Below are 25,702 nucleotides of genomic sequence, written 5' to 3' on the forward strand. Positions count from 1 at the left end.
CTCTCTTTAGCTCCTGATGTCAAACAAAGAAAGTGCTAAATGTGAGAATTTAGTGGAAATTGATAATGCTTCCGCTTCCAGTTTCTAATTTCATACGATTAAGAGTCAAGGTTTTCTCACTTAGTTGTGCTTTTACTGTCTCTAGACACCTTCACAGTGGACACAATGCTGGGTATGTTCTTGAGGGCATTATAATTGATCAATTTTGAAGCTGCTAGCAAAGCTTTTTGAGAACATTTGTATGATATCCTGGTAACAAAAAATGCATAAGAACATTTTTTTGACACTTTAAAATTTGATTTATTAATAAGCCCCCTTCTTTCTAATTAGCCCCTTCTCTAATAAGTCCAATCCTCTCTAATTAGCCTCTTATTCTTTTAAGACCCCTTAAAGCACTAAAAAAATAAATAAACTTCCCCAGGCTTAATAGAGCTTTTACAGGATGCCAATTTATTAGCGTTGTTTTCCCATTAGTTCGCTGTCATATCACTGCCGAAATACTGCAGAAAATGCTGAGTCTACTAACCTGAGCGGATGCAATACAAGCTCCTGCGCAATTTTTACCATTAGGGTTGCAAACAAATGAAGAATATCGGTCAATTAGCGTCTGTCCGAGCTGCAAGTAAGAGGCGTTTTTAATCATACTCGTGCAGTCAGTGCATCCCAGTTGAATCTCACTGTTACCGGTTGAACCAAAATCAACTTTGAAAGTTTGGAGAACGGCAGTCGTAGTTTTGGCCACGTAAGGAGGTACATTGAACAGAGAGTTTCTGCACATGCCTTTGAGGAGGCTGGGCAAGAAGATGAGAAAGTTATTCTTTGCGGTTAGAGTGTCATCATCTGTTTTATCTGGATCAAGGGTATGGAATGGTTCTAGGTAGGTTTGTGCCTATAAGAGATTAAAAAATAATTATAGCTAAAAAAACAAATTTGACGAAGCGATTTCTAAGAAACAGTCTCCTATAACTGTTAATTCAAATCACAAAAAGTGACTTCAACCTTTCCTGCTATTTGGGAAATCATTTCATGGCAATTAAGGGACGGGAGGAAAACAATTTTTGCCAAGTACGAAAACCCTATAAACTTGTGCACAGCAAGTGATTACTGTTGTGAAAGGGAAATATTTTTCAGCACATGCTATCATAAAATAAAAACTTAAAACAATTTTTTTGCAAAATGAGTAGTAAAAGCACAATATCTGGAGGGACTAAATAAATTATTGCGCGTAAGGCCTGCGTACCTAACGCCCTATTCACACGATACTAGATACACTTTTGTATCGAATTTTAACCCATTCCGATACGGAATTTAGTCCTGTTCACACGATACCGGTTCACACGATATTCACAAGACAATGCCACGCTCCGGGTTGTGAACCATAAATTATTGTTAAAAATGTTTCTACGTCTACATAAAAATCGCTTTGAGGTCGTGCGAAAAGAACGCCTATGCGGTAGCAAAAGCGACGCGATACAAAATGAATCCGCTATCGTGTAGACAGAACAGTTACACAGGGCACAAGGGTCTTGAGTTTGGAAACCCTTGCCTTGTAGCTTCTCCGCAACTTCCCTTTTAAGCAGTGGCGAATCTAGCTTTACCAGAATCTGCACTTAAATATCTACAATATACATTAACTACAAAAAACTTCGTCGTGACATAATTTCGGACAAATATTTTGACGAAATTTTCTTTGACTAAATTCAAAATGAGACGAAATTTTGTCACTACGAAATTCGTGCATTCAAGAGTTTTGAGAATTCGCATAGAAAAATTACACGAGGTTAGGAATCAAAATTATGTATCCTTCTGATCTATTCAATATCTAACTCGGTGGCGTAGCTAGGGGCGGACGCCATCCCTAATCGCAAAAAATCTCGTTGGTTTGATTGAAAAAGGCTTTATCTTTGGTCCAAAGGGGTGAGGACCCCAATATTCCATGCTCAACTTGCCTTTGCCCAACCCCTCCTCTCAACCTTACCACCCTGGCTACACTACTGTTCTAACTGTGTTCTGTTCTAACTGTATTCTAACTGTGTTCTGTTCTAATTGGCTACACTTCTGCTCTAACTTTACTCCACTGTGCTATTTCTTTCATTCGTTCAAGGTTCTGCACTTTTCAACCAAGATTTTGAATTCTACAAAACGCACAATTTAGAGACCAACTTTTCCTGTTGGATATGGTCTTTTGCTATCCGAATCTTATACCTAAATTTAAACTTATACTTTTAATTATACTCTTTTCATATAAACTTTCATTCCTTAAAGATTTAGGTTAGAGACTCCGGTACCTATGGGATTGAATATAAAGCTACCTGTGTGACTTTGCCTCTGAAAATTTGGCAATATGTTGTGGTTTGTATTGTTTGCTACCTAGCTTCCGAAGGTAGTTTTTAGGACACTGAGAAGCTTATGCTTATTGAACAGTGTCCTGGTCCTTTCTCTCGATGTGACCACACCTCATGATTCCTACGCCTGGAATTACAGAGAGCTAGCGACTCTCCTTACTCTGGGTGAAAGTTTGGTCATGCCAGGGACTCGAACCACAGACCCTTGGGTCTGTAGTCAGCGCCTCTAACAACTGAACCATCCTCGCACAATGTTGTATTTTTTTGTCAAATATCCACGACGAAATGCTGAAAAGTTGTCCGAATGTTTCATCGACGAAGTTCTACGAAATTTTGACAAAATTTGTTGTTGTTAATGTACGTAGATTTAGGCCCAATGAAGATTCCAGAGAATAATTGCTTATTTGAATCATTATGCCCAATGGTTGCATCTGTTTTTACTTTGACATGACCACGACATGACAATGGTCAAGGTGTAACAAATTTCAGGAACACGTCAGAGAATAATGCATAAATATTAGAATATCAGCATAAGAGCCATACTACTAAAAATAAAAGGCTAATTAGCTTTGAAAATTGATCGTCAAAATATCAAGATAAAACTAGGGTGGCCATGCAAAGGGCTAGAAAAAACTCTTGATGGGTCATGCCCCCATAGTCCGCCCTAGAAATTCCACTGCCTTTGAGTTAGTCACATGTCTTCTTAACCGTTAAAAGTATTAATAAATTTACCTCTGACCCTGTTATCGGTGTTACTTGCGCTGGTGTTACAGATCTTTTTAAACGTGAAGTTGTCATTGCAGTAGCAACGAACTGTAAAAAGATTTTTGACATAGTCTTAACCATTCTAGGAGGCGCGTTCTTCTTTGTCATTCCCTTGAAACAGGATTGAACTGAATTAGCGACGACCGTCCTCTCCATGCTTGATTTCATACTGAATGTATTTTTACTAACCTAAAAAAGGAAACGTTTCTTATTAGTATTTTTGTATACTAGTAGCACAAAAATAGAAAAATAGAATTCAACGAAAACCTATGTTAAGAAACCAAAAAAACTTTGGACTTCTCTGCAGTAATAATTGTTAAGCCTTTGATAACTCTTCAATAATCTTCAAGAGCAGAAATGGAACCATAAAATAAATCAGTTTCCCATTAAACATACTCTTTGTTTCATTCAGTAAATAAAAATCTTTGATTTGAGTCAATATTTTGGATAGAATTGAATGTGAAAATACTATAGATTAAAACAACTTTATAGCAAAATTTTTAAAAGGAAAAATGTTTTTGCTTGTTTCTTCTTACCACTGTAAGAGCGGCTTCCTTACTGTTTACATCAGCGATATCGTCACTTGATGTTGTTGTTTTCAGTGCTGTTGAAGGTGCGGTTGTAGTGTTTTTGGTTGTGGCAATGGTTGTTGCCGGTCCAGCTGTAGACAGTTCGGTTGTAGCCGGTCCAGCTGTAGACAGTTTGGTTGTAGCCGGTGCAGTTGTTGCCGGTCCAGCTGTAGACAGTTCGGTTGTAGCCGGTGCAGTTGTTGGCGGTCCGGTTGTAGTCGGATATACGATAATGAAACCGGACGTGCTGGCTGTTATGGTCCGATTGTCATATAATTTGATGCTCAGTGAGCCACTCTCAATCAGAGACTAAAAACAAAGAAACCAACTTTTAAAGACGAGATGCTAATGTAAGGTAGGAAATCCTAATGTACATACATTGTCACCTAAAATATTCCATATTTTGGTATCATGGAAAACCAGTGTATTAGACAGTATATCGTCAAGACGAGACGAGAAAACAGTTTTCTTGACAATCAAAAACCTGCATTCTTCACATTGACCTTACCTTCAAAAGATGCACAGAGGCAATAACCGATGCAAGGGTGGCATTTGATGCCAAGCCAACGATATCAAAACTGATGATTATGCTTCCACAGGTCGCTTGAAAATTCTCCAATGCTCGCTCTTGTAGATTCATTTTCTTTGCACACTCAGATTTGACTGACTTTTCAAACTTGTCTTTCGTCGATGAGTTAAAGTAGCTTGAGCATGTGAGAGCAAAGGAGAACCGGCACTTGATTCTTGGTTTTCCCGCTGTCGACTGCGTTGTTGTTGGTGGTGTTGAAGGCGTGGTAGGTGGTACTGTTGTTGCTAAGAAAATAACCAATCAAAGCATGAATATTTGAAGGAGCTCAGGATCGGTTTCATGAATCATAAAAATACACAAAAAGCCATACAAGGTAACTATGACGACCAAGAAAGGCCTCGCTGGCTACAGTAATCATCATACCGTCAAGATTGGGCTAGACTGCAGTTTAGCAACCCAATTTTTTGTTTTCTGTCAGAAGTTGAATTGAATTGCTACAACCTAATAATGGAAACATTTCATTTTCAATTCAACTTAAACTACAATTACAAATCTCACTATTACAAGGTAATTTGCAATTGGCTAGCCTGGTTTTACAAGAAAAAACTATAACAATCGTAAGGTAAAAGAAAAAACTGAGAAAAATAAAACAACCAAAATTAAAACGGATGTAATTCCGGATTTGTCCATGGTTTATTTTTGCAACAAAATATGTAGTACGTAGTACGAATGGCAATTTTGGAAAGTTTAGAGATGAGATACCGTTTTTGTTGTTGATCGATGGAGAGAGAGTCACACATTTTGAAGAAAGAGATGCAGGAATTGCCAAAGATGCCAAGAGAGCTCATAGAAAGATTCACAAAAGAGACACATTTGAACTTTCGCTGTAAGTCAGATAGGAGAGAAGCATACTTGCTGTGTTTTCTTGTTGCATTTGTGTCAAGATTGGATTCAAAACCAACAGTAAGCTCTAAGATGTATAGGTAATTGTTGTTAGTCTTCAAGAGAAGATCTGGGCGAAGGTTTTCTCCAGTTATGATTGATGGTGAAAGATAGCCAGGTATATCAGCGTAGATGGTAGATTCATTAACAGCTTTAAGAGACGTAGCTAGAAAGTTTAAGATAGAGTTATGACGCCAGGTGTATCGGCCTTGTTCCAGGTATGTTTTGCAGCCAGAAACAACGTGAAGGAGGGTTTCTGGCAGAAAACAGAAAGAACAATCAGAAGTCTGGCTCAAGTTCCACTTTTTCAAGTTTTTCTGTGTGGCAAGGGTATTGTTCAGGTACCTTATGGTGAAATTGAAAATATTCTGAGGCATGCTACTTTGCACCTTGGACCAAAGTTTGTTTATTTGTGAAAGATCCTGGTTAAAAAGATGTGACAATAAAGATCCTTGGGAAGTTAGAATGTTTTGCAGACGATCTTTATGTTCTTGCTGGACAGCCTTTAATGCTTCTTTCGTGTTCCTATATATATCATATTGTATATTTGTGCTACTGCTGGTATTTTTCCATAAAGAGCGAATGTTATCGTTTGGTGAAGATTTCAATGCGTTGCGTAAAATAGTTTGACACTGTAGGAATTTGGCGGATGGTAAAGTTAGGCTGAGTCCAAACTGGTTTTTAGAAAGAATAATGCTACTCAAGGTAGCACTTATTGGGAGGTCGAGCCACTGGCGGATGTATTTGGATACGAGGCTGTCAAGATTCTCGACAACCCACGTCTTTGAAAGATCTGCTACAGTAAGGTTCCAAGAGATTTTAGAAAGAACAAAGTTGTGATAAAGAAGCAACTTATTTTTTGCATGTAGAGGCTGGGAATCAATTTGCTTGAGCATGTTGGACAGTGATGATAAAAGATCAGATTTATGTTCTTGGTTTGTCATTTCAAAGTCAAAATGACGACCGAGGTACTTAAAAGAATTTCCATTCGAGACAGGTGGGATAGATTCGTTGTTTATGAAAAGCTTAGGTTGATACTGAAGAGAACGTGTGGAAAATTTCTTTATTCCAAAAGTGATGCATTTATCGACACGTATGATCATGTTAGCCCATTGGCACCAGCGAGTGAAACAATTCAGTAGAAGTTGGTTTTCTTTCTCATTGCTGGTGATAACGGCAGCATCGTCTGCGAATTGAAACCAATGGACTGGTTGAAACATACGGTCGTTCTGATCATGTGGGGAGAAACCTAACTGTTTGTATTTTTCAGCTTTTATGTACTGTATGAATGTGTTGAAGCATAGATTAAATAGTAGAGGACTGAGGCAGTCGCCTTGAAGAACACCGCGACGGACTGGAATAGCAGGAGTATTATAGTGGCTTGTGATGATAGAGGTTTTAAAATCGGTGTAAAGGCTAGAGATAAGAAGCTGTATGTTGTCAGGGATATGATGATAAGACAGTACAGTGGGTATCAAATTATGATGTACTTCTCCAAATGCATTTTTAAGATCGAGAAGAGTGACAACTAGTGAACGTTGCTTGATACGAGCTTTGTTTATGACCTGAGCCATCATGGCAGTATGCTCTAAGGTCCCTGAAATATTAGAGGTGAAGCCTTTTTGTATTTCGTGCTCAATGAGACCATTAACTTTAAGAAAATTAAATAGACTGTCACGCAGGCATGATGTGAAGATTTTCAAAGGCACTGGCTCAAGAGTGATTGGCCTGAAGTTTGCTGGATCGTCATTGCTACCCTTTTTGTGAATTAGGATAGTGCATGCCTTTTTCCACTCTAAAGGAACTTTTCCAGAGAGCCAGATATTATGAATGATATTTGTTATCAAAGAGCGTAAATATGGACATCGTTTAAAAACAATGATGGAAATTTTGTCACGGGGACATGGAGTGGCTGAAGATTTCATACGCCGAATTACTGATGTGATCTTTTCATAAGAAGGAGGCTCCAAAGGAAAAGGGTGGTCAGGCTCCCTAAGAGATGGAATCCATGAAGGAATAGAAAAGTTTTTGCATGGCAACAGAGAAGAAAACATTTTAAAGAAATACTGAGAGCATTGATCTTTGGAAAAGGATGGCAGCAGAGTCGAGCTTGTTTGGAGAACGCGTTTGACGTATCCCCAAAAACTCTTTGAAATGAAGTTATCGTGATTTGAGATGTTTTTAACTACGGTAGAAGCAGATGAGTTAAGTCGTTGTCGTAAAAGCCGTGAAACGTATTTAATTTCAATGATAGGTGCGCCGTTTCTTTTCAATAACTGTAGTTCTTTTTTCAATTTTTTGGTACCATGGTCTTGATATTTTGCAGCAAGTTCTTCATTTACTTCTTCTACAAATCCGCAAGTATCTCTGAAATAATTATAAATTACTTGATTCATTGACTGTATGGATTGATCAATTGAGGACAGGTCCATGGGGTTGATTGTAAAAAAGTATTTGAAGTATTCGTTAGCGACAGTCCATTCTTCGTTTGACCTTGGAAGACAAACGCCAGGTTTCAGTTCAAAATATTCATTCAAAGAGATATCGGCCAGTACAATCTCATTGTCTAGGGTTTCCTCTGATACCTGTTCGAAAGTGTCGTCACTTTGGAAACCGCTAATGACTCGACATCTCCTTTGATGCATTTTCAATCCTTTCATCCCCTTGCATTCTTTACCACAGGAGCATTTGACAATTCTTTCGTTGATGACAGACGCGCTTTCATTTTCTATTTCAATAAATGGAATGTTAATTGATCCCGACGGGCCACTGTCATTGTTGTCCAACCGTCGCTTGCACCTCCATGTATGGCGGCCTAAGGCCTGAAATTCTTTACCGCAGAACGAACAAATTGCGAAAAACAGCAATATCCAAAGCACGAACGAACGAAACATATTCAAAAAAAGATACTTTGTTGACACAATAAAAAAATAAGTAGTATTTGAATCCGTTGATGTAAGTATCCAGGCAGTTAAATAGCTATAAAACGAGAGCCGTGCACGATGGCATCTGTGCGCCAAAGCTCAACGACCAATAATAATAATAACAATAATAATAATAATAATCTCTTTATTTACATTTGGTTGGAGCAATAGTTAATATACATAGATAATTATGTAAAACTAATAAATACCAACTATTTATATACATACATATTTTACAGTTACATTTGTCTCCATTCCAGGCATGTATGCCTTTTTTAAATTTGGATACGTTGTCCACATTTGTTATCGTATCAGGCAATGTGTTCCAGAGAATGCTCTCCGGGAATGCCAATAAGTTTATTCCAAATGATGTCGTGTTGGTAGGTGGAAATTGCAGCGTGTTCTTTATTCGTTAATCATAACTCAACTCCCTCTGTACGAAAAATTCTTTTATGAACGATGGACTTTCGTGATTTAATTATTTTTATATCTCTGTCATTAATTTCTGTAAGTTTTTGGTGTGGATGGCTATTTCATTGTTCTTTGTGAGGAGACATTCAAAGGTGGATTCATAATAAAAAACAGCGCGCGTAGTGCATGTTTATGTACTCGATTTATCTCCTTATTACATTACTTTCCACAGAAAATCCAATTGAGAGGACAATAGTTGAAATTTGATAGCAGAAAGGAATTGTATAGTAATTTTGCCTTGCCTATATCTAGGGAGTTAGCCACCCTAGGAAAAATTGCTTTCACATTTTGATTTATCTTACGAAATAGAGTTTTGATGTGTTGTTCAAATCTAAGGCCAGCATCGATTGTGACGCCAAGAAGTTTAGCACTGTCTGATGAGTAGAAGGTATTTCCATTTATTTCAATGCAAATTCTGTTTCAAGTTTGGTTTCAAGGAGCATCATCTGGAACTTAGATGGATTATCTACCATTATGTTTGATTCGAACCATTTTAGAGCTTGACATAGATCTTCTTCTATGTCAATAATAATTCCATCCAAATCACTACCCTAAAGTTAATGGTATTGTCATCTGCAACATTGCAAAAATCTGTATTTTTGATGAAATATATCAAATCACTGACGTAAATGTTAAACAACAAAGAAGCCAAACAGAGCTTTGGGGTACACCTGATACGAAATCCAGCCACTCGGTGAAGGCGGATCCAATTTTTTCTAGCTGAAGACAATTATAGCCTCCAAACAAGTAAAATAGACAACTGCGAGGAATTTGAAGGGGCCATCACGAAAATCCTTGATAAGCATGCCCCGAAGAAAACAGCGGTGGTCAGGGGAAACAACAAGCCTCATATGACTAAAGAGCTAAAGAAAACCACGATGACCAGAGCTAGGCTAAAATATATTGCAAATAAGACCAATAGACAGGAGGATATTGACAGAGACAAAGCTCAACGTAATCTTGTAGTTAAACTGAAAAGAAATGAAAAAAATGCTGTGAACTGGGGCACAGGCTAAGGTAGGGTTGATGTAAGAAAATTCAACGCTGTAACGATGACACGAGCAACGATGACACGAGCAACGATGACACGAGCAACAGTGAGAATGAAGATTCGCAGAAACGAAAACATTCGTTCATAACTGATATGGAATAAATTAATCAATTAATGATGAATTAACGGGGCTTTGGTGACGGTAGCCCCAAGATAGCAAAATAAACTGACGTATAACTGCAATTGTACGAAAGTGAATCCTTAACTGGCAAAATTTCTGTGATTTGAACTTTCGATTGTTTCAGAAAACAGGCTAGATCAAAAGGTTCAATTCAATTCATTTCAATTCAATTCAATTCAACTTCCGACCAGAAAACAAAAAGTGGGTCGCTAAAATGCAGTCGTCCCCAAGATTATAAGTAGTTCAAAATTTTTTAATGACCAAGCTAAACTTTCATTATCATGAGATAAAGTCATGGAAAGAAGAACAAATAAATACATACGCAATGGCGGCCCTTCGAATATAGAGACATAGCCAGTTTGGTTGATGGCACATTTGATGTAGCTGGTGTTACTAACAGTTATTAAAGTCTGTGACACCGTCATTGTACCAGATTCACCCCATGTCTTTGATGCTGAATCCCACAGCTTGCACTGCAGAAACATGAGAATGAGTCAAGGTATTGATAAAGAACGTTAGTTGCAATAAAAGATCTTAAAGCCAGAACTACCAATAATGGTATCAGATCATTAAGTTTTCAAGGGCCTAAAATCTGGAATTCACTCTCGTAATCAATAAAGACAGCACAAAATACTAGACAATTTAAGACTTTGATCAAAACTTGGTTCCTTGAAAACAAATGCGCATGCTCGTTTTGCAGTAAATGAACTTTCTTATGCAATCCTTGAAATTGCTTCATGTTAGTCTTAATTAGTGTATATTCACTATTTTAAAATCTAACGTTAAATAATCTACAATACAATAAAAAGAGGGATGAATAAAGGTCAGCAAAGCGAGTGACTGCCGTCAAAGGTTTGAGACATCATCCCAGAGATACGTGGATTGGCAAACTGGTTGCCAAAGTGTTTGGTGCTCATTAATTTATTTGACTCAAGGCAAACCTTCAAATTGGCATTCGACAAGAAACGAGAACTTTAAGTCAGCTCTGATTAAGAAAAATCTCTGATGTTCATCGACAAATGGCGAAGGTTATACCGAGGGGCAATTCACTCTTGAAAATAGCGAACGAGATTTTCCCTAAAACAAAAGGATTTCTGGGGATTGTCAGATAAAACAATAGGATTTTCACAAAAGGTGTACGAGATTTTCTTGGAGTGATTTGCTCCTCGGGTTATACACTTGAAATGGATAAAAACACAGCTAATCTGTCAAATCCGGTCTGGAAACGAAAGCCTTGCTAGGCTCACTGCCTTACCCAATGAAGACGATCTAACTTACCTGACCTGACTTACCAACTTGGTGGTAGTATAAGATGCAGTAACTTACCACGTATGTAGCCAGTGTTGTAGTCTGGAGAGGCATCTTAACAATCATTGGGTTTGCAAGTGCCGAAGGAGTTAGCTCTTCAGCTGCATACATTTCGTCAGGATTCCAAAATTGAATGAGAAGAACAGCACTGAGACGTTTTGAAACAGGAGGAGTTGACAGGTAATCCAGCGGCATCTATGTTGAAAAAATTACACATGAGGATACTAATGAAGGCTAAAAAGTGGTATGGTACGTAAGTCAATACACAAAGAACATGTCATCTTTGATGCCATGACAATGATCTAATGAATAGCGCCTCTTTGTTTGTATCTTCCCTCTCTTGAATCAAATCTTTAAGCTACCAAATTCACCACTAAAGATTAGCTGGTAAGAATTTTTTATCATTAACTACGTTAGGAGACATTAACGTAAGAATTTGTTGTTGTCAATAACAAAGTAAAGAGATATGAACATCAATTTTAGGTTGACAAAGAGCAATGATGTACAAATTATTTAAAGAAGAAATTTCAAATGTTGTTCTTGCTTTCGAAACGAACTGGATTTAGTTCTTGACTTCATCACCGGACTGTAGCAATACAGCTTGCAAACAAAACTTGATACTAGCAATAAGACGATGTATATGATAGATAAACGAGACTATCTAAATAAGAATAAAAACTTCAATATAGAAATAAATTTGAGCAGAACTTCTTATCTCCAGTCACTGCTTACTTTTACAACTTCAACTTTTTATCGACACGGAATATTTGATAGATTAATGAAACTATTAAAAATTAATGCCTTAAATTGAAAATAAGAATAAAAACTTCAATATATAAATTAATTTTAGCACAACTTCGTATCTCTAGTCACTGCTGACAAGAAAATCCTTTAACAAATTTCAACTTTTTAGCACCTTAAAATCAAAGGCTAGCAACAGCTGGACTTGCACAATTTGAGTAACGTTTAATCCGAGTTTTGTAAATGTCAATGAAGAAGTCTGGAATAATCGATGCCTAATTGAAGAAGCCTCCTATTGAAGGGCACAGAAGTACTAATCTTTTTTGCCAAAATTCATATCGTTCCTCTTTTTGATACATGTAGTTCAAAATGACCATTAGCATTAGATAATAACAGTGTATTAGGAGTTTCAATTCAGGCTTTGCGCACCAATATAAAAGTAGGAGGGCTGAAAAGGGCATGACCAAGAATGTGTTAGACCACGCCTATTAAAACGCCGGAAAACGCCTATTTTGGAATATGCTTTCTTCTTTCCACTTATTATTTATAAACAGTCTGATTCAGAGAAGATTTCAATTATTATAAAAATAGATATAATTAGCTTGAGGATAATTAAACATCAAGCTAACCAAGTTTGAAAATCGAACATATCATTAAACAAGATAAAACGTTCGCTGTCATATTACTGCCGAAATGCTGCATAAAATGCTGAGTCTACTAACCTGTGCGGATGCAATGCAAGCTCCTGTGCAGTTGTCATCATTAGGATTGCAATCAAATGAAGAATACTCGTCAATTACCGTCTGTCCGAGCTGCAAGTAAGAGGCGTTTTTAATCATACTCGTGCAGTCAGTGCATCCCAGTTGAATCTCACTGTTACCGGTTGAACCAAAATCAACTTTGAAAGTTTGGAGAACGGCAGTCGTAGTTTTGGCCACGGAAGGAGGTACATTGAACAGAGAGTTTCTGCACATGCCTTTGAGGAGGCTGGGCAAGAGGATGAGAAAGTTATTCTTTGCGGTTAGAGTGTCATCATCTGTTTTATCTGGATCAAGGGTATGGAATGGTTCCAGGTAGGTTTGTGCCTAGGAGAGATTATCGAAATAATTATAAAGAAACAAATTTGATCAAGCAATCTTTATGAAACAATCTTCTAGCACTTACAATTGAAGTTATTAACACTTTGAATCTGTTTGCTTTTTGCAAATTATTTTATGGTAAATTAGCATTGGAAAGAGGTAGTGAATTATTTTTCATGCAGAAAACTCAATTAACATGAAGACAAAACTATTACGAAATGGTAAACTCATTACATGTTTTCATAAACTAAACTCTGATAACAATTTTTTTAAAGTGAGTAATTTAGGCATCATATGTAGTGGGGCTAAATAAAAAAAATTTGAGCAAAAAAAGTCCTAAGTAGCTAAGAACCTATTCAAGGGATTTAAAATACGTTTTAGCATCGGATTCTAACCCATTTTGTTACGAAAACTATTCCCGTTCACATGGATTTATTTTTATACAGTTTCTTGGGCATTGAGATTTCAATGGATGATGTCACAAAATTCAATTTTTAGAATTTTTGAATTTGGATACCAAAACCTGAAAGACCAGCTTGAAAAATTACGAATGAGCTGAGCTATGGTCACATGAGCACAGGTTTGTTCCTAATCAAATCTCTGTAATTTGGCCTATGTTCATAACTTTAGCAAACTTCATATCTTTAATTGGCCATATCTCAACTGACTTTTGACATAATTAGCAGATTTTGTCTATTTCGAAGTATTTTGTGCTCTTTTATGTTATGTGGTCAAAATTTAAGAAAATCCAACAGTAATTTATTTCATATCACATATCAGAATGTTATTCACACGACAACGCTACGTTGCGCGGTATGTACACTTCCGTAAAAAGGTGGGCGTTGACTCAGGTCCACGTTTTTCAACAAGATAACATCTTGCACTACATTTAAGTGTTCTTTTGTGTAATGTGGACAAGTTTTTTAACTGCACATTTTAATGAAAATAGGGGATATTTTGGCGGGACCCTTGAAAAATTTTCGGACCACGCCTTTTAATTTAGTAGCTTGGAAACCAATCTATTAATGGTTTTTGATGTCGTGATTGATATCTCATCTAAAACCATTGATGATACAGGAGGTCGACCGATTAAACTTCTGACAAGTCATTCAAGACACATAAACTAAAAAATAGCAGTAAATTAAACATTGAAGTTCATTTTCTGCTTTTTATCTTTTTTCCTTTTTTTCATTTTCTACCTAGTTTTATTTCTTTTTTCAGAGGAATATATGTTTGAAAAAACTTTTGTTTGGAAGAAATCAAGGGAAAGTTTGGCTAATCTTTGCGGAATGGAAATAAGATATGCAATTCGCAAGCAGTTTTGATTTTGTCATATTATGTTTGTTTGATTATTTAGTACTAGCTAATAGTGCATCACGTATGTTCAAGGGCACGAAGAGGTCATAGAGGGCTCTGGGGAAAAGGGGGAAATGGCAGATCTCCTGCAGATCGAAGCAAGCAGAACATTTTGGCAAACACGCCCTTTAGATTAGCTTAAAATACACTCAAGAATGATTTTTTGCAGTCATCAACTTTCGCTTAAAATAGTTTAGTATTTTAGCCATACTTCTGTTATGTTTGATTAATTCAATTCTTCAAATCTACTTTTTTACTCTATGAGGTTCCTTGCACCTGATCCCTCAAGTCTCCTATCAAAGTTTGTGAAAAATACGGATTATTCGCTCTCTTTTACTTTAAAGCCTGGTTCACACATGTGAAGCAAGAGCTGAAGCAGAAGCAAGTGAAGTGTGAACACACATGAAGCAAGTGAAGCAAACATTAAGCATGAAGCATGCGTTGAAGCAAGAATATCAAAACGATTTGATAATCTTGCTTCACTGCTGGGTCTGTTTCACCTTTGCCTCGTGCTTGCTCAATAAGTTTTGTAGTGTGAACGACGTACGCAGCGCGTACACATTGAAATGAATACAGAGTCACGTGGTAAAAATATAATCTGCATGCAGCAAGTACAACATGGAGGAAGAAGAATTTGCAAAAGCTGTAAGACAACACCTTGTTTTTTACGATACGTTGGAAAGTATTTTTAGAAATACGAATTTTTGGAACCGTGGGCTGCTTTCCCGGTGGGCTCATTCAGTATATCATGTGAGTTCCAAAAAGCTCTGAAAAAGGGTTGTGTGAAAGATGGAATTCTAGGAAATATAATCTTGAAAAAAGGGTTGATTTCTCAGTCAGATGAACAACAAAAGGGATTGGAAGTTACTGATACGATGCTACAGATAATTTTTTTTGGTAAATCAATGGCAATTGAAGTACCACGAATTTTGCAGTAGCATCAAATTTAAGCCTATGCTAGTTTGTACTCATTGCAAGGTATTATTTGGAATTTGATACAACTTTTCCACTTCTTCATAAAACACATAGAACACAGTGTTGTGAAGTAAGCAATGTGTTGCATTTAAAGTTTTACAGCTGTCTTATTTTGTTATTTTGTATCAAGTACCATAAAGGCATCGTTGTCATAAACAGATTTAGTGAATTCTCTCCTTAGTATGCCTTTCACCATAGGTATAAAAAAATAGAATGGTTCTTACATGAATTGGATTAAAAAATACTTGCTCAAGTTTAAATGTTCTCAGTGAAAAAGGTTATAAAATTTTGGCAAATTCAGAGAAAATGGTACATTTCACACATCCCAGAATCAGAGATTACGGCCCATTTTCTTCTTTCAGGAACATTCATGATATACATTAGACCAACTAACTGAGCCCTCCTGCCGGGTCTGCTTTCGTCTGTAGCTGCTTTCGTCTATGTATTCGACGTTTTAGAACAAGTATCTAAATGAAAGTAAAACTTCTTTCCCGTCCATTTTTGTTCACATCACTGACCACCTCGTTGTTTATGAAAGATTCGTCTGAAGCCGACTAAGGAAGCCTATGCTTTTACATCAGATTTGACTAATTTGCTTGCGCGTGTGTGAACGGCTTAATTCACATTTTGCTTCATTCCTTGCTTCATCCAAAATGTTTTAACTACGCATGCCTACTTCGCTTACTTCAGCTCTTGCTTCACCCGTGTGAACCAGGCTTAACTTATAGTTTTATCGCTGCATGTTTCATCTGTTTATCAGCACACAAGGCGTTTTATTGCTGCACAAATAGATTATCGCTGCACCTTAAAAATGGGTTTGTCTTGGATGGGCCTTCGGCACTTTAAACGTTTAAACAATTATCTGACGAAAGCCCGAAATTCCCGACGAGAACGCTGATTGGTGAGGGCTTCCTGCGACTCCCCAATGCTCGCCATAATTGCCGCCACTGGCCACATATCTTTTTTGCCTCTAACGGATAAAAGTAATGAAATATTTACCTCTGACACTGTTATCGGTGTGACTGGTGCTGGTGTTACAGATCTCCTTCTACGTGAAGTTTTCTTTTCGGTAACAACAAACTGTACAAAGATTTTTGACATAGTCTTAACCATTTCCGGGCGTGCGTTCTTCTTTGTCATTCCCTTGAAACAGGATTTAACTGAAATTGCGACGATCACCTTCTGTGAACTTGTTTTCACACCATTTGTATTTCTACTAACCTAAAAAAGAAAACGTTTCTTATTAGTAATTTTAACCACTAAAAAGAAGAAAAATTGAATTTTTCGAAAACCAATGTAAAGATACCAAAAAAGCTTTGAATGTTTCATGTCAAACCCTCAATAGCCCTTTGCAAGATTTGATAGAAATCACTTCCACGGAAGAACATAAATGGCACTACAGAAACACCATGTCCCATCCAGTAAATTAAATTAGTTGATTGAAAAGGATATTTTGGATATATTTGAATGTAAAAAGCGAAGTATTGAAACACGATATAGGAAAATTATTAAGACGGGAAAATGTTTTGCTATTTTTTTCTTACCACTGCAAGAGCGGTTGATTGAGCTTGTCGTTTTTCTTCGGCTTCCTCACTGTTTTCATCAGCGATTACATCACTTGATTCGATCAGAATCGTTATTTGGTCTGAGAAACAACGATGAAAAAAGCTAAATTAATGCAAGTATAAACAAAGCAAAGAGAGAAACAACCATATAAAAATTATGAATTATTGTTATTATTATCATCATCAAAAATAACTAAAGGTGAGAAACTGTAAGAAATATTATTATGGATCAGAATTTAGAAATCTGTAATCGAAAAACGATATTCAAACAAAAAATTTGTTATTCACACTAGCTAGAAAAGATTTATAATCAGCGGACATTTAGCCAATGAAACGTTTAAAATCCATCCAATGAAAATAAACTTCTTGAATCATGTAGCTCTGATAAAAATCGTATTTGTGGAGAAAAACTGTAAGAAGGGACGAGTCTTATTTTTGCAAGGGAAGTAAAGAGCTTTTATCAATATGATATATTATTAAAAGAGCTATTTACATGCTGCAACAGTGATGTCAATAGATGCTGTGTCAGCTATGATTGAAACCTGTGCTGTGACCTCAGAGGGCGGGATTGCACGCTTGCTGACGTTGATTGTGAACTCAAGACGTACACTGTCCCCGTTTTTGTCCATCACCTTGACATATGCAGTCAGTATTCCTAAATTTAATAAAATCAATTAAAACTAAAGAAGTAATAATAATTTACAGCTAAATTGTTCCCAAACATTCCTCGCACGTATCTTTTAGAATCTATTCAATAAAATATGTTGATCTGCAAGGCACACCCTTTACATCCCAGAATTACATTCTTTATGGTGGTCCTAGCTTTCTTCCTTTCCTACAATAGGTGTGAATTTTTTTTTAAAAAATGAGTCAAATCGTTGTGTTTGAAAATATTTCAGCAGCATGTCCCTCAAAAAAGGGCTTCAATAAGAAATGGGCGATAGGCTTGCTTTTCAAAGGTAATGTTTGTACCTTTCCCAATTTTTAAGAATACTAAAGCAATATTTGCAAGCTGAGAAAGATGGACACTCTCTCTCTACCAGTGAAAAAAATAACGAAACAACTCGGAGACAGCGTTCAGCTATTTTGATACCAATCAAATTGAGCGAACTAGGGGCACGGAAGGCGTAGGGTGCACATTTGCCAATTTCTTAAAATCTTGCAGGCTCCCCAGAGAGTTTCTCGTACATATTAGTAGCATGGTCATTTGATTATTCTGAAAAAATGATGCAATGCGATAATGGCTGCAGGTGGGCAAAAAGTAAAATATGTTTGCCTAAAATGTGGATTTTTATCACATGTCACAATGAGAGTCCTGGAGTACTCAACAGCGACCTTTGTTTCTTACAAAAAAATGAGGGCATCCAGAGCTGATTTTAAGATGTAATTGGCGTTATTAATCTTGTATCCATTTTTGAAAAAATCGAGCTATTCCAGGAGATTTGGGGCCCCACAAACACTAGGGGCCCTTGGCACTGTGCCCAGTGTGCCCCCTGGTTAATACAGCACTGATACAACTATATTCCTCGTTAGACGTTTCTATCAAAAGCTTATTCTGGTTGTTTTCCATGTTCACAAAACACATTAGAATAAACAAACAGTTTTTGGCAATGCCAATTTTTTGCGTTGGTGCCTTTTGGAAACTAACCTTTGAGCGTTAGATAGAGACAAAAAAGACTTGTTAGTTTCTCAAAGCTAAACATGAAAATACTCACCTGACCTGGACCTAACATCTGATAACTGACTATCTTCTCCAGCATCATTTATTGCATTTTCCTTACCACTTTCGTCAAGGAAACCAAAAATGTATTTCAAAGGCTTGTCCGGAGCATCATCATTGCAGTATGAAGCTTCAAATGTGAACAGTGTTTGAAAAGCAATACCACTGCTAGGGCTGACTGCAAAAACACCTTTGTGATGAAGAAAAGGGCAGGTTTAATCATATGATAAAGAGTTAAAATCTAATACAGTGGCCGTAGCATTATTAACAAAGGAAGTTGGACTGCATCGGATTTACACATTTGCTAAGAATGGATTGAAGACTCTATTAGAATAGCAACGCATAACTTACAAGACGAAGGCGGTGAACTGGTTGTGATGTTCTGGACCGCTGAGCCGCATACCGTTGAATCTCCTACCTTGCCACAAGCGGTAAGGATGAAGGAAAGCGTTGCTCCTGGCGGCAGCTTGAATGCTGCGATGGCGAGTGTAGCATCAATTGTGGCCCCTATTTTTAATTTTTTGGTCGCTTTGGTTTCGCTTTTCTTAACTTTCGACGCCTCTAAATCAAACCCAGCACACTCTGAAATGTAGAGATTTCAAAAGATTATTTTATTTGAAAAATTTCTGCTTTGGGAAGCCTTTCACACTAAGAAGGTCAATTTTGGTCCAGTTATAACAAGTGAAAAATATATTAGCAAGGATATCGTGAATCGTGAAAAAAATATTGAATTCTGAGCAGGTTTTGCATCAACAATTTATTGCATTTATTAAAATATAGAAAACAAGCAGTTTTGAAATATAGAAAAGGTTTTGAAAAAGCAGCAATAAGTCAAAAACAAGAAACAAAAAGATAATTATGGAGAGGCAAAAAGATAAAAGTGAAAACAATTATGGAAAAAGAAAACAAAGGAGTGAAAATTATAACAACCTTGACAGTGCCAGTAGTAGTTGATATCTCCCGAAAAATCTATGGCAACGATTTTCGCCTCGATAGAAAACAACACAGAAGTAGGGACCTTCTTTGTACTGCTCGTTTCGAGGTAAACCAAGGGTCGACTTTTTTTCTCAGTTTTCAATCTTTTGCTCGATATTGCAACCCGTAGACCTTTCTTGTATGTAAGCACCACAGTATAGCTGAAAAAGGGAAGATAGCTCGCTTGAATCAAGCCAGTTTGTAACTGGGCAACGTAAATGAAACAAAATTTTGAAAACTCTAAGCTAGGCAATATAGGCCAATTGTGAATCTTTTCCGGTATGTTAATATTACAGTATGAAAAAGGGGAAATTTATCACTTGGATAAAACATGCTAGAAACAATTTATGTAATAGTCCCCCCCACTTTTTCAGAAAGTTGGTCCTTAAGATTCTTGCAAACCCGATGAGAAAACCTCAGGGGGGGGGTATGTTCGTTATCTAGATCGTCACATGTAAAGGACATTTCTTGGGAGACAACAGATGTTTCCTCCGGAAGAAAAAGTTTCAAACAGGGGAATGGACCTGGTCCAAAGGACGTGGTCCCTGACAAACTTTTTGTCCCCCCACTTATCCCAGGCTGGAGCCGCCACTGTAAATTATGGATTTGTAACCTTTGTATTGTCTAATTAAATCGGAATTTTACAATGTAACAATGAATTCTCCAATGGATTCAAGCTAAAGAACTACTATGTCATTTTTGTCGTGTACTGGTTTTAAGTTCCATTATCAAGCTGTGCTTCCCAAAGTCTGAATCTATCAACCAGGATATTTTCTAAGTGTTTGGTACGTATATTTTGACGGGACCAGGCATGACCGCATCTGAAATTAAGTTGTTAAGTATAACCGTAGTATGTTATCAATATGATAGTAATTGATTATAAACATTGTTATGAGTATAATTTTGCCTTTTCTTCATTTGTCAATTGGTTCAATTTTAATCCGTTTTGGAAGCTAGATTTTAACGAATTTGCTAATTATTCGCCTCAAAGTAATATCTAGTATAACGTTCGTAATAAAGATTTCGTAGATAGCTAAAAATCAACTCACTTTTTATCGCCTTCAAGGAAGGTGTTAATCTGAACCTTGTGACGTATACACCCAGTATATATCACTGGCTTAAATGTGCCATCTACTTTACGGTAAACTGATGCTGTGCCAATTTTGAATTCTATCTGACAGTGTTGGGTTTCTGCCGTTTGATCAGGGTCAGATGATTTAGAAAGATCGAACACCACAATGTCGTTGATGCCAACGGAAGAGGGCACTATATATGAAAAGGCAAAGAATGTTAGGTGAATTTTCATGCAGTATTTGTTAGGGAGACGAGCAAGAGAAATTTTCAAATTAGTCAAGCGACATTCCGTCCTGTATTATTACGGAAGTATCATTACGTAGAATCTTTCAATATAGGACGAAAGGTTGCCCCATTCATTTGAAGATTTTCGCTCGCTTGTCTCCCCGACAAGTACAACCAAATCAATTAGCTTATCAGTTCATTTGATATCATCACAGGTTCTAATTAGGTCATCACCAGCTTGCTCAATGCAAAATGAATCTGCTAAAATGGGTCGATCAAATTCAATCGATGATAAGAAAAAGACACGAACAGCAAAATCAACAATATTTACAACATCAACAATTAACAACAACAACAACAATTTTTAGCATTACATTAAATGTAGGCCAAAGTTTTAGATAAAGTGACAATTTACTTATAAGACGCGCTACAAGAGGTGATGCAACAGTAAGAATAGTTATTGTTGCAGTCGCTGTGGAGTCGGGGTCCGTGGCCAAGGCGGCAGTAACAGTGAATTGATATCTCTGCAAAGGAATTAAACAAGAATAAGTTATGTGGACTTAATCAACTCTGTAAATTATTTGCCAAATTCACTGTCGAAAATGGTTTTAAAAACATACCAGATATAGACAATTTGCTATCGGCTGGTGTTGGGAAAAGATTGAGAGAAATTCTTATACGCGAGCATGTTACATCAAATTGTCAAACGTAGTAGGTGTATCGGCAGTCGTAATTTTTGTTTAAGATTGAATTGATTCTTAGTTATGAGGAGATTACTTTTAAAAGAACTTCTCCTAAAACAAGCATATTTAAGACAAGTTCTTTGAGTGTGGGTGCTAGGAGTAGTAGTATCTTGGCTCCTGTGATGCAGGGGCGTCACCAAAGGGGGCTAAGGGAGCGCTTTGTCTGTCGGCTCAAAAAGCATTCTCGCCCTGTATTATGGATGGAATTATGGGTCTTCGCACAGTTATTGGGACGTCTTGGCCTTGTCTGGAGCTGTCCTGTGTCGTTAGAAGGGGAGGGGGGACGGGAGTTGCCTCTAAACGTATTCTTGTTCTCTGTCGTAAGCTATATCATTTTTATTAACATTATTCTTAGTGCACGATGAAGGGCACAGTTGCAGTGGTACAACCTTCCCCTATATTGATTGCTCATTTGTCATATTGTGGGTCAGTTGTTGAATCTGTAATCTTAGATTTATTTAGATATATTTGTATTTGAATGAAGAAACTTGGAACTTGGTTTGTAAAGTGTCAGGCATACAATACGATAAGGGCAATGTATAATTTCTGTGGTAGACTAGTTTCTGTGGTAGTGTGGTAGATCAGTTTCTAGAGACGTATTATCCATTCAAGACAATCATAAGCGCTGAAGAATTACTTCAGTACCATTGGTATGTTGGAAATTATTGAATTAAATTGCAGTAGCCTGAAATTTCAGTCAAATTATGATATGGTACTTCAAAGAAATCCAGATAAACCGTCCAAAAATACAATGCCTATTAAAGTGCTCTTGAAGAATAAAACATTTATTTTGAAGCATTTCATGAGCAAGGATTCTTACCAAACCAGGTTTCATGGTCCTAGGTGGAAGATAAAGGTTCCTTGCGTTAGGAAGACTAATCGTTGATCCATTGCTACTGTACCAATTGTACAAGATTTTGCTTTCTACGCCACAGCTGGCATCAATCGTCGCTTGCGCTAAAAAGAAAAAAATGCTCTTTCATTTTCATATCATTGAAGGAAGGTTGCCCTTCAGAAAAAACTGGGTTCTAAGAGGTCCTCCATTTAATTCATTATCTGTTTTCAAAAAAAACATTTGTGTGTAATCATTCACATTCAATAACAAAAAAGGATAACAACAGTCATTCATTCATTCTATCATTTAGACCCTGTTTACACGTGTCCTGGACCAGATCAGATCAAAAAATATCCAGATACTTGGGGATACGATCCCATGCGTTTACACGGGATCCGATTCCAAACCATTTGCGTTGACACGGGATCCGATTCCAAACCATTTGCGTTGACACAGGATCTCGTATATCCGTAAACTGTTGGATCCGCTATCCGGGATCGGATCGAGTTGAGATCTACAGATTATTCGCATGTGCACCACGGAATACATGTTAAAAGTACCTCAAATTGACAACTATTATCTCACACTTTCGAATAAAAATGTAAACAGATCCGACCTGGTCGATCTGGACCAGATCTCGCAATTTGCATGGGATCCGGTCTAGATCGGATCCATTCCATACGGTCCGCATCGGATCGGAGAGGGATCCCGAGAGGGTTCGGATAGCGGATCCAACAGTTTACGGAAATACGAGATCCCGTGTAAACGCAAGGCCTGGAATCCACCTTCGTGTAAACGGGGTCTTAACGGTAGCATTGAATGGCGGAAACACGTCGTTTTACAATCATCAGAGAAAGTCGGATGTTGACTAAAGGTAAGATGATCGAAAGTAACGTATTTTCATTTAGGTGTTTTTTTAAATCTGTCTACATAAAAAAATATCTTGACCGGTGAAAGAGGAAACAGTTTCTCTTCTCTCTTGGATTTTCCAACTAGATGATTGCTGGTTAATGGTTGCTGATTGGTCAAAGCAAGAACCAATCAATAGCATCATTCTTCCGCTCACGTTACTTTCAACCTGCCTTTGGATATGAAGTTCTGCATACATTTGGTCACTATCCGACATTAATACACCCATTCTACCATATATGAAATAATGCCCATAATCTGCTTTCACTTTTGCCCATTAAAAATGCTTTACTATATAATTGTTGCTACTTTCAGTAACTGCCATGCTTGAAATGTGTGCTGTGTATCATGTGAGTTGTGTTGTTCTAGAAATCAAACATCTGCTCATTTATTACCTTACTGCTCAACAGATCCAAATAGCTACACTAAAGGTCGAGCAAGAAAGCAAAATATTGTTTTGTACCTTCAATTAGCAGAACTTCGGAAATAATGTGTGTCCTTTTTGTCTTTCCCACCTCTATTGATGGCTTGATTCTGCTTGCCCTAATGACAATTTTCGAATCATGACCTTGCATTCCTAAGAAGTTTTTGACTGTCAGTTTGAAGGTGATTGGGATATTCACCAGTCCGGCTTTTTTTGGGAGTGTAACCACCCGGGCAGTAGTTGGCAAGGCGCTGAGCAAGTTACGGTAATCGACGAGGTCTGGATGCGACGAATTAACATCGTTGTTGACGCTAAGGCTCCAATAAAACTCCAATGGACGACCTCCACCTCCCGAAGACTGTCGTCCTACCAGCTTGATTCCAGCACAATTAGCTGTGGAACAGATTGTGTATCAGATAGATTATGCTAACTAATGCTATGTTGATGATGCAATAAGGAGTCATTTAGAGCAAAGCTAGGCTTAAAACTTTAAAGATGAAATATGGAGGAGAGCTAGACATTAGACTGATTTTGAACTTTTTGTTTTTATATTTTGGAAAGCTTTTTATTTCAAAAACCACAATATCTGAATAATAGTTATTATGATATAATATTTTTATAAAAAGATTAATATCTATAATAGGTTTTTTATTATCATTAGTTTTGATTATATTGATTCCTAAAACTCCACTTAAAATTCCCAAAAGGATTAAGAGTGTTAGAAGGTGCTTTTGCAATGTACCTGAACTACATACAAAAATGCTTTGAAGACTATAGAATGCTATTTTCATTGCAGACTGGTTTGTTAAAAAACTTACCAACTTCTGATGATGTTGTGAGCACTGCCTCTGGATAAACCACATTGACTGGGCTGGCAATAAATACAGATTGAGTAGCAACAGTGTATTTTGTCACATCACCATGGAAATCTTTGATGCTTGCACTTTTGAAGATTAACGTATCATTAGGTTTGATTGTTGCTTGTCTTCCCAACTTGATTGTAAATCTTCTAAGGCCACTGAACTTGCATATTGCTCCAGTGCCGAGCGTTGATATGTCAGAAAAGAAGCTGGAGCATGTGCTGGAAATGTCTACAGGCTTTGATGCCCTGTCTAGAATTATATCAATGAAGCCAAGGTTATCTTGAAATTTAGCACTAGTAATGTTAGCAGCGTAAGAAAATAGACTAACATTAACGTTTTTGGCCTTGTTGAATACTCTATCCACTGGTGACCAAGACAGTGTGAGAGACAAGTTAATTGATCTTCTTATTGCGGGGATATGGCATTTGACAGTAGTTGAACTGACAAAGGTTGCGTTGAGGTGCCGACCGTCCTGTGTTATACACTTCAAGTAGCTTGAGTTGAAAAATCCACTCCCTGTTATTGTGAGATCGAATGGAAAGCCAACTTCGTGTTCCACAGGCCTTCTTCCAGCGTAGCTTATTCCAGATTTGGAATAAATGTAAATGCTGTTCTTAGAGTCGTCTGTGAATTGAGGTACACGATCTTGTGCAGGGAAAGTACATCTGACTTTATAATCACCCACAGCGACAGAAAATGGCAGTTTGAGTGATACTCCAATGACTTTCGTGTTGAACTTTTCAAGCTTTGGTTCAGCAGCATCAATACTGCAAAAGTAGGAAAAATTTATCTTTTGCAAATTACTTTTTTCACAGATGCGGTACCCCTCAACATACCTTAACAATGTTTATCTACTCACTATCCGCCCTTATTCAAAACATGTTAACACGTGTAATAGTCCAAAGTGGGTAAATATAACAACTTTTTCTAGCTCCAAAAAAGGAGTCTACTTATTTCAGGTTGACGTTCGAGTCATATTTTAAATCCAAAACTGTTTGCAACTCACTTGAGAAATCGCGTAAAATCGAATCCCTTGTCTTTAAATGTCTTTAGAAAGGAGATGTTATTGGCCTAAAATTCACATGAACTATGCTATTTTACCAACTACCTCCGCTCCGCATTGAATATTGTTTGTTGCTAAAGTGCGTTTTGGGCTCAAAGTCTTATTGAGTAGATAAAAAACATTTATCTTG

General features: G+C 37.2%; 1 protein-coding gene across 2 annotated transcripts in view; it reads right to left on the minus strand.

Moving 5' to 3' along the window:
• LOC135691100 (uncharacterized) overlaps positions 1–25,702 on the minus strand; it is a 49,598-nt gene that overhangs the window by 6,268 nt on the left and 17,628 nt on the right. For both annotated transcript variants that reach the window (XM_089116127.1, XM_089116126.1), the window contains exons 5-22: positions 24,465–25,276; positions 23,686–24,039; positions 22,299–22,435; positions 21,151–21,259; positions 20,486–20,702; positions 19,392–19,597; positions 18,813–19,043; positions 18,457–18,651; positions 17,235–17,396; positions 16,721–16,821; positions 16,176–16,397; positions 12,489–12,851; positions 11,044–11,220; positions 10,040–10,190; positions 4,188–4,492; positions 3,647–3,988; positions 3,078–3,299; positions 527–889 (exon numbers count right to left, since the gene is read on the minus strand). In XM_089116127.1, coding sequence (XP_088972253.1) covers positions 527–889; positions 3,078–3,299; positions 3,647–3,988; positions 4,188–4,492; positions 10,040–10,190; positions 11,044–11,220; positions 12,489–12,851; positions 16,176–16,397; positions 16,721–16,821; positions 17,235–17,396; positions 18,457–18,651; positions 18,813–19,043; positions 19,392–19,597; positions 20,486–20,702; positions 21,151–21,259; positions 22,299–22,435; positions 23,686–24,039; positions 24,465–25,276 — 4,669 coding nt within the window. The remainder of the gene's footprint in view (positions 1–526; positions 890–3,077; positions 3,300–3,646; positions 3,989–4,187; positions 4,493–10,039; positions 10,191–11,043; positions 11,221–12,488; positions 12,852–16,175; positions 16,398–16,720; positions 16,822–17,234; positions 17,397–18,456; positions 18,652–18,812; positions 19,044–19,391; positions 19,598–20,485; positions 20,703–21,150; positions 21,260–22,298; positions 22,436–23,685; positions 24,040–24,464; positions 25,277–25,702) is intronic.

Source organism: Rhopilema esculentum, chromosome 4 (genome assembly GCF_057945365.1).
Source record: "Rhopilema esculentum isolate cy_ngs chromosome 4, ASM5794536v1, whole genome shotgun sequence".
Taxonomy (NCBI): domain Eukaryota; kingdom Metazoa; phylum Cnidaria; class Scyphozoa; order Rhizostomeae; family Rhizostomatidae; genus Rhopilema; species Rhopilema esculentum.